This window comes from Haliaeetus leucocephalus, unplaced genomic scaffold (genome assembly GCF_000737465.1).
Source record: "Haliaeetus leucocephalus isolate CR32 unplaced genomic scaffold, Haliaeetus_leucocephalus-4.0 Scaffold175, whole genome shotgun sequence".
Taxonomy (NCBI): domain Eukaryota; kingdom Metazoa; phylum Chordata; class Aves; order Accipitriformes; family Accipitridae; genus Haliaeetus; species Haliaeetus leucocephalus.
Window position 1 is genome coordinate 327,859 of NW_010972611.1, and position 9,755 is coordinate 337,613.

The 9,755-nt window shown below is 64.3% G+C and overlaps 2 protein-coding genes across 6 annotated transcripts in view; both read left to right on the forward strand.

The window, feature by feature from the left end:
* Positions 1–1,304: 1,304 nt before the first annotated feature.
* SHC1 (SHC (Src homology 2 domain containing) transforming protein 1) lies at positions 1,305–9,721 on the forward strand. Of its 5 annotated transcripts, none has more exons than XM_010564031.1 (13): positions 1,305–1,888; positions 5,669–5,830; positions 6,042–6,112; positions 6,423–6,486; positions 6,764–6,883; positions 7,351–7,404; positions 7,539–7,590; positions 7,772–7,898; positions 8,018–8,186; positions 8,394–8,454; positions 8,576–8,743; positions 8,836–9,098; positions 9,341–9,721. In XM_010564031.1, the coding sequence occupies exons 1-13, from the start codon at positions 1,877–1,879 to the stop codon at positions 9,467–9,469; spliced, it is 1,452 nt and encodes a 483-aa protein (XP_010562333.1). In that variant the 5' UTR covers positions 1,305–1,876; the 3' UTR covers positions 9,470–9,721. The 5 variants fall into 5 exon arrangements, with proteins under 5 accessions (XP_010562333.1, XP_010562334.1, XP_010562330.1 ...); XM_010564032.1 differs by having other exon boundaries at positions 8,579–8,743; XM_010564028.1 differs by lacking the exon at positions 1,305–1,888 and having other exon boundaries at positions 4,633–5,830.
* The window catches only part of PYGO2 (pygopus family PHD finger 2), a 5,929-nt gene continuing 2,552 nt past the window's right edge, over positions 6,379–9,755 (forward strand). Inside the window, exon 1 of the mRNA XM_010564027.1 lies at positions 6,379–6,383. The gene's annotated coding sequence lies outside the window, so the exon portion shown is untranslated. The remainder of the gene's footprint in view (positions 6,384–9,755) is intronic.

The window sequence follows — 9,755 nt, forward strand, 5'->3', positions numbered from 1 at the left end:
GCGGGCCCGGCCCCCTCCCCTGGGCGGCCCAGCCGGGGGCGGTGCCGGGCCGTGCCAGCTGCTTGGTCGCCTTCAGGGCTCGGGGTGGCTCCGGTGCCCTGGACCCTCCCCTGGTGTGGCGGCCGCTGTACGTGCCCAGAGACGCTCACTGGGCTCTGTCTCGGGTCACCCCGTCCCGGGCGCTCAGGACCGTGTGCCGGTGTGGTGCACGGGAGTGAGGCCAGCTCCGGGGGTGCTCTTGGGGCCTGGGGAAAAGCCCTGGACCCTAGACTGGCATGACCCCCAGCAGGGATGGGGCACCAGCTGGGTTCAGAGGGATCCTTGGTCTCTGTGGTGCCTGGGTGCGCTCTCCTGCCATCTTGCCTTCAGCCTGCTTGTGCTTTGATGCCTTGGAGGAAGGCAGGGGGAGAGTATCTGGAGCAGACCTGGCTGTTGTGGACAGGGGTAGACATTCCCCCTTGCAGGCTTTTGCCTTCCCTCCGGCAGCGTGTTTTGTCCGTCCCTTGCAGGCTGTTCTTGTTTCTCCAGTTGAATCTCTCGGATAGGGTCACCTGCATTCTGCCCTGGCCCAGGGAGACCCTGGACTTGGGTCCTGAGGGAATGTGACCCGGGCCCTGCCCGCTGGGTTGGCGCTGTGGATGCCTGTGGGCAAAGGGCAGCTCTCGGCAGCATTCCCTAGGGTTGCCCTGGCCTCGGTCTGTTCCAGAGGGTTGAAGATGCCGTCTCTTCCCAGCTGAACGGGGACTGAGGATCCACCCGTAGTCCTTTGGTGGAGGAGCGCTGTGGCCGGGTCACCTGTGCCCCTGGGAGCTGTGCAGGGTAGTGTCCCCTCCTCAGTGGGGATACAGCTGGGTCCCATGGAGGCTTCAGTGAAGCTGAGCACCCAGGTCGGGGTCCCGATCCTCCTTCCCTGCTGCCAACCTCGGCTCCTGGTGTCCAAAGGGCCTCGTCGTTGCCTTTGCTTGGTAGTGAGTGACCTGGCATGGTGCTGCCAGGCCCTGCCCAGGGCTGATCTGTGCCACTGTGCTTGCTGAGCGGGGCCCTCCTTATCTCACTGCCTCCTGAGCTAATCGCGTTAGCGCCCACGTGGGCTCCGGCACAGCCTTTGCAGGCCCCAGATAAGGGCACAATTGCTGCAAGGAAGTAAATCATGTTTGTTGCCCTGTGCTGCTCGGTGGCCTGGCCCCAACCACATCGTCTGGGCTGTGGGAGTGAGAAGGGCAGTGGCTCTGGAGCTGCTCCTCATTCACTTGCCTTATTTTCCCCTCACAGAGCTTTCTCCCCCTCCTGGCTCCCCTCTCCCTTCTTCACTGCTCCCCTGGTGAGGAGGGGGCCACAGCCCCAGGGGCTCTGCACATTCTTTTGCAGTGGGGTGCTAGCTGAGGGGGTGGCAGGTGGGCAGGAGGGGGAAGCTCTGCCCTTCTGGGCTGTCTCTGCTCTTCCTGCTTGTGTGTGGCCTCTGGGCACTGGTTTTGGGGCTGGGTAGGGATGGGCTCCGACACTTGTCGGGTCATGGAGAGACTCTCAGCCCTTGACACCATTTGCCGGTGTGGGCGAGGTCTGAGCAGAGCCAGGCTCAGCCTCATGCTCCTATCCCAGCACTGTCCTCCCTTGGATGGGAAGCAGGAAGCTTCCCTGGCGCTCTCACCCCTTGTGTTGGCAGCGTGTTGTATGGCTCCTACAGCCCCATCTGCCTGTGGTCAGCGAGGAGGAGCAGGGTCTGCCTCTTGGCGCCAGGGCCACTGCCTCGGCGGTCCAGGGCAGGGCTGGCTAACTCCCTGTTTGTCCCCGAACCGCAGGTTGGAGTGCCAGACGAGAGGGGCTGTGTGTTTCTGTTCCCTGCCTGGGGCCTGCCCTGCCCTGCCCTCCGCCGGCGATGGAGTATGTGGTAAGGACTTCGGTGGAGGGCTAGGTGGCTTCGGTGGTGGATCCTGCCTCCCCTCTCTCCCTGCTGGCAGGGCCCCAGCCTCCTCCCCAGGTCTCCGCTGGCATCTCCCAGCCCCTCTTCTGTGCGGCAGAGAGGTTGCGCGCAGGAACATGTAGATGCCGTGTGACGCTGTTGTGATGTTCAGGGGAAAAAAATCAGCTGTTGGCTGGATTTGAATGTTTCTTTGCTTCTCCACTGTGACCGCTGTCAGACCGAGGGGGTCTCCTGCCCCAGGCGAGGTGGGTACGTGCGGCAGCGGCTGGTGTGCAGCTGCCTGCTCCTCGCTGCAATTTCTTGCCAAACCACTGGCGTGTTCCAGGTCTCTGACTCAGCTCCGAGTTTGTGTTTCCTGGGAGTATGTCAGGCGCTGACCTGGTAGCAGAGCCCCGAGCATCCCCTCTCTGCTCTTCTTCCTTGCCCTGGGCTGTGCACGAAGTCCCAGCCGCAGGCACCCGAAAGTAGCCCACATCCCTCTGTCTCTCCCACGTGCGGGGAGGATCTGGCCCCTCTCCTTGCTGCCAGGGCACGAGATGTGTCCCCAGAGCTCCTTGGGGGTGGTTGTTCTGGCTGCTCTGCTCGTCCTCCGCTGCAGGGGCAGGAGCTCACTGCTGGCCTGTCTGGCAAGGGGAAGGGCTGCTGCCTGCTGGATGGGGCTCAAGGGCTGCCAGTTCAGGCAGGGCTGTTGTTCCACGGCTTTGCACGCGTCTCAGTTTGCCTCCTGCACTCTGAACCTGCTGGGAAGGGGTCTCTGACACCCTGGGGTGGGCTCTGGGGCGGTCCGTGGCAGTGACACCTCTGGTCTCCAAGGGCTGGGAGCAGCAATATGTCTCCTCACCAGCCAGTGCAGGCTGGCAGGGTGACGTGGGCCGGCTGGCCTCAGGATGTTCTGATAAAATCAGAAATCATTCCATCTTATAAAAGCAGAGGCCTGTCTGAGCAGGGGGCTGTGGCTCCTGGGGCATGCCAGCCCCTTCGTGCGTGTCGGGGATGGCTGCTCTGAGCCCTGTCGCCTGTCTGGGCGACGGTCGGGGCCTGGGGTAGTGGGAAGGGGCTGAGGAGACCCCCCTGCCCCTGCGCAGTTCCCTCCTGCTTTTATCCCAGCAAGGCCCTGAGGAAGCATTGGGGCTCATGGAGCCCATGCTGGGCATGTGGGGGGACCCCAGCCCCACATCTGCCAGCGGCCAGGCCCTCGTGGGCAAACCCCACTGCTTCATGCCCGTTCAATGCCACCTAGCTGGGCTTCCCCCGACACAACCGGGGGCTGCGGCTGGCCCCTCGTGGGGCTGGCGGCTTCCTGGCTCCCTGGCCCCGGGCTTCCTGCTTTTCTTTAGAGCTGCGGTGCTGCCGGCCACGGGAAGGTCACAGCACCAAGCGGCCAGGGGGCCCCTGGTGGGGACGAGTGCTTCGCAGGACGGCTGGTGCAGTCTCTGCGCCCGAGGGACCACCACTGCCAGTGGCTGAGGTGGGGGCTGGTGGTTGTGGAGGCGGTGTGTGCGGCCGAGGTGATGCTCTGGCACCAGGAGGGGGGCGGGTGATGGACCCGCCGCTGTGAGCCACGGCCCCTTGCACCGTGCAGGAGGCTATTTCCAGCTCCGTCCTGGCTTCCATTTCCCTGTCCCCGTGGCGGTGTGCCAGTGTTTGGGAAGCAGGGCGGGCAGCCACCAGGGCTGAGCAGTGCCTGGCGGCGGGTCCAAGCAGGGAGAGCCCTTCCCTTAGGCTGGATTTACCCGGTTTTGGCTCGGTGGCTGGTTTTGCAGAGTGCCTGGTGCCTGGGAAGGCCCTGGCCCGTGGTGGGTCAGAGGGGTTGGGTGCTGCGGTGCTGCCTGAAATCCCTGCTTCAGCCCACGGGAGGTGGAAGGGGGGAGAGCTCTTGCACCCCCAGGAGGCTGAGGTGGACGAGGCTGTGAAGAGTGGCGTGGGCGGTGCGGTTGGGTTGGGCCGAGGTCCCACTGGTGTGCCGGTGTGTCAAGGACGGGGCGAAGCAGTGGAGACTTGCCCCTGACACCCCTACCCACCGGTGGCGGCTCTGCCCAGCTCCCCATGGTAGAAAGGGCCGAGGTTTGCCCCCTGGCACGCTCTCACTGCCTGCTCCTGCTAGCGCCGCCTGTGACCTTGATTCTTCCGCTCCAGATAGGCACTGGGTCCCCACCCCTCGCCAGGAGCCCCTCCTGCGCTACGCCCCAGCCTGCACGCAGCCCCCGCCGCGGGCAGAGCCTGCCCCGCCGCCTGTGAGTCAGCACGGCCCTTCCGATTAGCGGCAGCCCCTTCTCCTCTCACGGGAGGAGTCACTGCTCAGTGCCGGCTGCGATGCGGGAAGGAGCAGCAGCAATTAGCAGCAGCCACCTCTCCTGCCGGCTCCCCACCGCGGCCGGGGGCCCGTGCTGAGCCCTGCCGACAGCCCACCTGTATCCTGCTCCTGGGCATCCTCCTCTTCCACCAGCCCTCCGGGCGGGATCCATGCCCGGAGCTGCGTTCACGAAGGACTGGATGTCCTCGCATCCCAGGCAGCTGCAAGCACTGGCAGCATCTCAGCATTGCAGCCCCCCCGGCTTCGGGCGCCGCTCCCCCCAGCAGAGCCTGGGGAGCCAACGACAGTTGCCTGCCGCTAGCACGTGGGTTGCGTAGCGCTGGCCGCCACAGAAGGACCTTGTTCGCTCCTGGACAGTGCTCAGAGTGGGGCTGGGCTGGGCTTGGATGCGCTCTGTGGCTGCCTTGTCTCAGAGCTTTAAATATTAATGCTTTTGATTTCCTCTTAGCGGCTGGCGACAGCAGGGCAGCGCAGGGGCTGAAGCGAGTCGGCTGGGGTGGAGGGCAGCCGTGCTGGACCCGGCGGTGGGGCAGAGGGGGCTGGATCCGGCCTCAGCTGAAGACGATGGGATTTGTTGCCGGCTCGGTGCAGGAGCAACATGGGGCTGTAGGGCTTGAGTACCTCCAGGCTGGGGGCCAAGTGTGCTGAGCCCCCCCTCCCTGTGCCAGCAGCTCCCTGGGGCGTCGCCGCAGCCCCATTTTCCTCTCCGCCGTGGTGGGAGCGTGGGGTCGCTCTCCGTCTGGCCGGATCCGTGCATCCTTGCTGACGCCAATCGTGATCGATCAGCTGCAACGGCACAGAGCCGGGCAGCCCCTGGACCTGCTGCCTGGTGTCCTGGGGCCGGCTCTCCCTGCCAGCCATGCCAGGCTGGCGTGGACCTGGTGCAGAGCTCGCCCGAGGCTTCTGCTTGGGGGTGGCTTCCCAGTGGCTGCAGGCGCTTGGACTCTCCATGGGGCCCCCATGAGACCCGGCTGGCTGCCTCCACCCTGCTGCCAGACGGGACGGGACGGCCCTGGCCCTTCTCGCCTCTCTCCAGCATGGATCTCTTGCAGAAGAGCAAATACAGCCACCTGCGGAACGAGTCCGTCTCCTCTCTGGAGGAGGCTGTGGGGGGCGTGGGGGTCCCAGCCTCCCCAGTGGAGTCCCTCACAGGCATGCGGTCTCTGCCTGGCTCCCTGTCCTCCTCTTCCCTCGGCCCCACGGCACCTCTTGGAGAGCTCTCACCTGAGTCAGAGGACAGCCCCACCACCCTCTGCTCCTTCTTCCCCAAAATGGCCAACCTGAAGCTCTCGAACCCCGCCAACCTGCTCAGCCTGCGGGGCTCCTCTGCTGGCAGCAGCCCGGGGGAGCCCAGCCCTGCAGAGATGCTGGAACCAGCACCGGGGGGGGCTGCCGGCCCCGACTCAGCGGGACCTGTCGCTGTCTGTTCCCAGGATATGAACAAGCTGAGCTGCGGGAAGAAGACGCGGGTGGAAGGCGGCCAGCTGGGGGGTGATGAATGGACCCGCCACGGCAGCTTCGTCAATAAGCCCACCCGTGGCTGGCTGCACCCGGATGACAAGGTCATGGGCCCTGGGGTCTCCTACCACGTCCGGGTGAGTACTGGGGACTGGGGGGGCATGGGGAGGGTCATGATGAGGATTTGGGGACCTCCTCACATGCTCCTTGAGGGTGGCAGGTGGGCAGTGGGATTCCCAGGGAGGCCACTGCTGTGGAGCCGGAGGGCTTGGGGCCCTAGCCCCCCTCCCCAGCTCTGTGGGGAGCAAACCCCAGGGCTGCCCAGGCTGACCTTGCTCTCTTCCCCAGTACATGGGCTGCGTGGAAGTCCTCCAGTCCATGAGGGCTTTGGATTTCAACACCAGGACGCAGGTCACCAGGTGAGCTCTGCCCCTCCCCACAGGCTGCTGCTTTTGGGGCAGGGTGGGTCTGAGCCCCACACAAGCCCCTGGTGGCATGTGCGGCTTTTGGTGGGGGCCAGGCTGCCTGCAGCCCCATCAAATATTAACACCAGCATGCTTTCCCTGCTTGAAGAGCCCCAGCCAGCGCTGCCCGAGGGCTTCCCATTTGTCACCCTGTCCCTTCTGCCTGTGCTGGTCCCCGCGTCCTTGGTCCCGTGGTTGGGGGGTCACGGGGGAATGGGGAGGGCAGGTGCTGGGGTGGATTGACATCCCACTGTGCTCCCTGCAGGGAGGCCATCGGGCTGGTGTGTGAGGCTGTGCCCGGTGCCAAGGGAGCTGTGCGGAGGAGGAAGGTGAGGCTGGGCTGGGGAGCTGCTGGGGGGAGCATGCTCGGCCATCTGGGCATGGGGCCAAGGGCCGGATCCCAGCTCAGCTGGCCATGCGCAGGCTGGGCAGGCTGAGGCTCTGATCTCCCACCATGGCTCAGGCCAGCGGAGCTCAGCAGGAGCGGTGGTGAGGACGAGATGCCCTGTCTCTGCTGTGGAGGGCAGCAGGATGTGCCCTGTCCCCTCGCAGCCAGACTGTGTCCGGCCTGGGGAACCCCTTCCCCATGGTGCTGTTTGTCCCCAGCCCTGCGGCCGCTCCCTGAACTCCATCCTGGGCAAGAGCAACCTGAAGTTTGCCGGCATGCCCATCACCCTGACCATCTCCACCAGCAGCCTCAACCTCATGGCTTCTGACTGCAAGCAGGTGAGAGTGGGGAGGTGCCAGGGGCTGGGTGGCTGGCTGGCTTTAGACAAGCAGGAATCCTTGTGTCCCCCACCCCGGGCCCTGCTGGGGCAGGGGATGTCCCCAGCCTCCCTAAGGGATGACTGGGTGGGCTGTGTGACCTGCTGAATGCCCACCTCCTGCCAGTCCCTGAGGGTGAAGAGGTTGGAGCAATATACTGCATGCTTGGCAGGATTTGTCCTGGAGACTGAGAGACCCAAATCCCCTGGCCTGGGGACAGGTCTCCTGGCTTTCACCCTGCTCCCAGTGGCCCTGTTGGTGTCCCAGCCCTTTTCCTGGTGGTCTGTGGCTCATAACCAGGGCTCTGGAGGCTTGTTAAGCCCCTGTGCCAGGCCAGCCCCGGGAGGAGTGTGACAGGCAGGAGGTGTTGCCTCTGGCTGGGTGCAGAGGAGCTCCTGGCTGCATCCAACGAACTCTCTGCCTTTCAGATCATTGCCAACCACCACATGCAGTCTATCTCTTTTGCTTCTGGGGGAGACCCGGTGAGTACACACAGTCCCTGTCCATGCATGCCCTGCCCCATGCTAGGGATCAGTGCCTCTCCTGCCCTCTCCCCAAAGTCTCAGGCACCGCGTTCCCTGGCAGCTCTGTCTCACCACTGGTGTCTTGCCCGCAGGACACAGCAGAGTACGTCGCCTATGTTGCCAAAGATCCCGTCAATCAGAGAGGTGAGGCTGCTGCTGAGGTGCTAAATGACAGAGCTGTTTCGTGGATGTTTAGGCACAGCTCAATGTGGTGGGGAGGCACTGGGTCCCCCATGAGGAAGCTCTGGGGTGCATAGGGCAGGCTTGAGCGGTGGAGAACTTAACATTGGGGTTCCGTGCTCCCATCCCACCATTCCTTCCCCAGCCTGCCATATCCTGGAGTGCCCCGAGGGCTTGGCGCAGGATGTAATCAGCACCATTGGGCAGGCCTTTGAGCTGCGGTTCAAGCAGTACCTGAAGAACCCCCCGAAGCTGGTGACACCGCACGACAGGTAAGGGTAGGGCTGTGTGGGAAGGATGAAGGTGAGAGGGTGTCTGAGATTGTTTGGTTTTGGAGTGGGGATGCAGTCCTGGCTGCTGTCAGCTGCTCATCTGTGCTGTGCCCTCCCAGGATGGCGGGGTTTGATGGCTCTGCCTGGGATGAGGAAGAGGAGGAACCAGCCCCGGATCACCAGTACTACAATGACTTCCCTGGCAAGGAGCCTCCCATTGGGGGGGTTGTGGACATGCGGCTGCGGGATGGGGCTGCTCAGACCCCCAATCACCTGGGGGCCACGCTGGTAAGGCTCTGGGTGCATCCTTGTGGGAAGGCTCCATGTTACAAGGGAGATGCAGGGACCCCAGTGGGACCATGGGCTCTTCACTTGGGGTTATTCTGCCATGAGAGCCGTGGCACATGACTCCCTGGCACCTCTAGCAGCCCAGGATGTTGGGAGTGGGAAGGGGTGAGGAGCGCAGTGGGGCTCACCCTCCACCTCTCCCTGCAGCCTGTCGGCCAGTCGTCTGGTGGGGAGTATGACCCCCGGAAGCAGCACACTCCTGCCCAAGGTAACACGATGGATGTGGCCGGTCCCCATCTGTTTTCCTTGACCCCAAGTGCTCCAGCAGTGGGCACTGGTGTTGGGGCCGAGGCAGGCTGGAGCTCTGCTGACCACAGTGCTCTTGGTAGCAGGGAGAGAGAAATACCCGGCTCCGGTGGGTGCATCCGGCCGCACAGACCTGTTTGATGACCCATCTTATGTCAACGTGCAGAACATGGACAAGACACGCCAAGCATCGGCCGCTGGCACCCCCGCAACGGCCAACGGCAGCACCCAGAGAGACCTCTTCGATATGAGTGAGTGGAACTGCGACTGCAGCTGTGTCTGGGCTGGGGGTGGTTGGCAGCGAGGTCGGTCACGGTCCCCCCTGGCTCCTCTCTCCCTGCAGAGCCCTTTGAAGATGCCCTGCGTGTCCCCCCGTCTGTGCCCATGGGGCTACCCCCTGCCCAGGTGCTGGCCTCCATGGAGGAGCAGCTGAGACGGGAGCCCTGGTACCATGGGAAGATGAACCGCAAGGAGGCCGAGAAGCTGCTGAAGGTGAATGGAGACTTCCTGGTGCGAGAAAGTACCACCACCCCGGGCCAATACGTGCTGACCGGCTTGCAGGGTGGGCAGCCCAAGCATCTGCTACTCGTCGATCCCGAGGGAGTGGTGAGTCCACGTAACGCCCTGAGGACAGAGCTTGGCACAGCTTGGGGGGGGCCCTGGTGGTTACAAGAGCCACCAGGGCATCGGGCTTCCCTATCACTTCTTGGGGGAGATGCCTCTGGGCTGGCTTGGGGGATGGTGAGGGCTGTTCCCCTCCAGTTGGTGCTAAGCCCATGGAGGCTGGTGGCTTTGGCCTCCTGCAGCCATCAGCAGCCTCTCGAGTGCCCCTTCCCTGGCCCCCCCAGGTGCGGACGAAAGACCACCGCTTCGAGAGTGTCAGTCACCTCATCAGCTACCACATGGACAATCACCTACCCATCATCTCAGCTGGCAGCGAGATGTGCCTGCAGCAGCCTGTGGAGAGGAGACTCTGAGTGCTTGGGGGGCCCTGGTGCACAGCCCCCCAGCCCTGCTCCCTGCCCCTGGGAGCCCTTGGACTCTGCCTGGGACTGAGCGTGGACTTGGCCAGGGACGGGGCCTGTCCCCGTCTGCCACGTGGAGCTGGTGGCCGTGGTGGCCACGGGCAGCATGGTGTGAGCTGCCTGCAGCGTGGGGGGCTGTTCTTGCCAAAGCCCCTGCCTCCTCCCCCCAGCTCCAGCCTTTGCACAGCAGCTCAGCTCCTACCAAAACCCAGCCCCGCTGCCGTGCCACAGCTGCTCT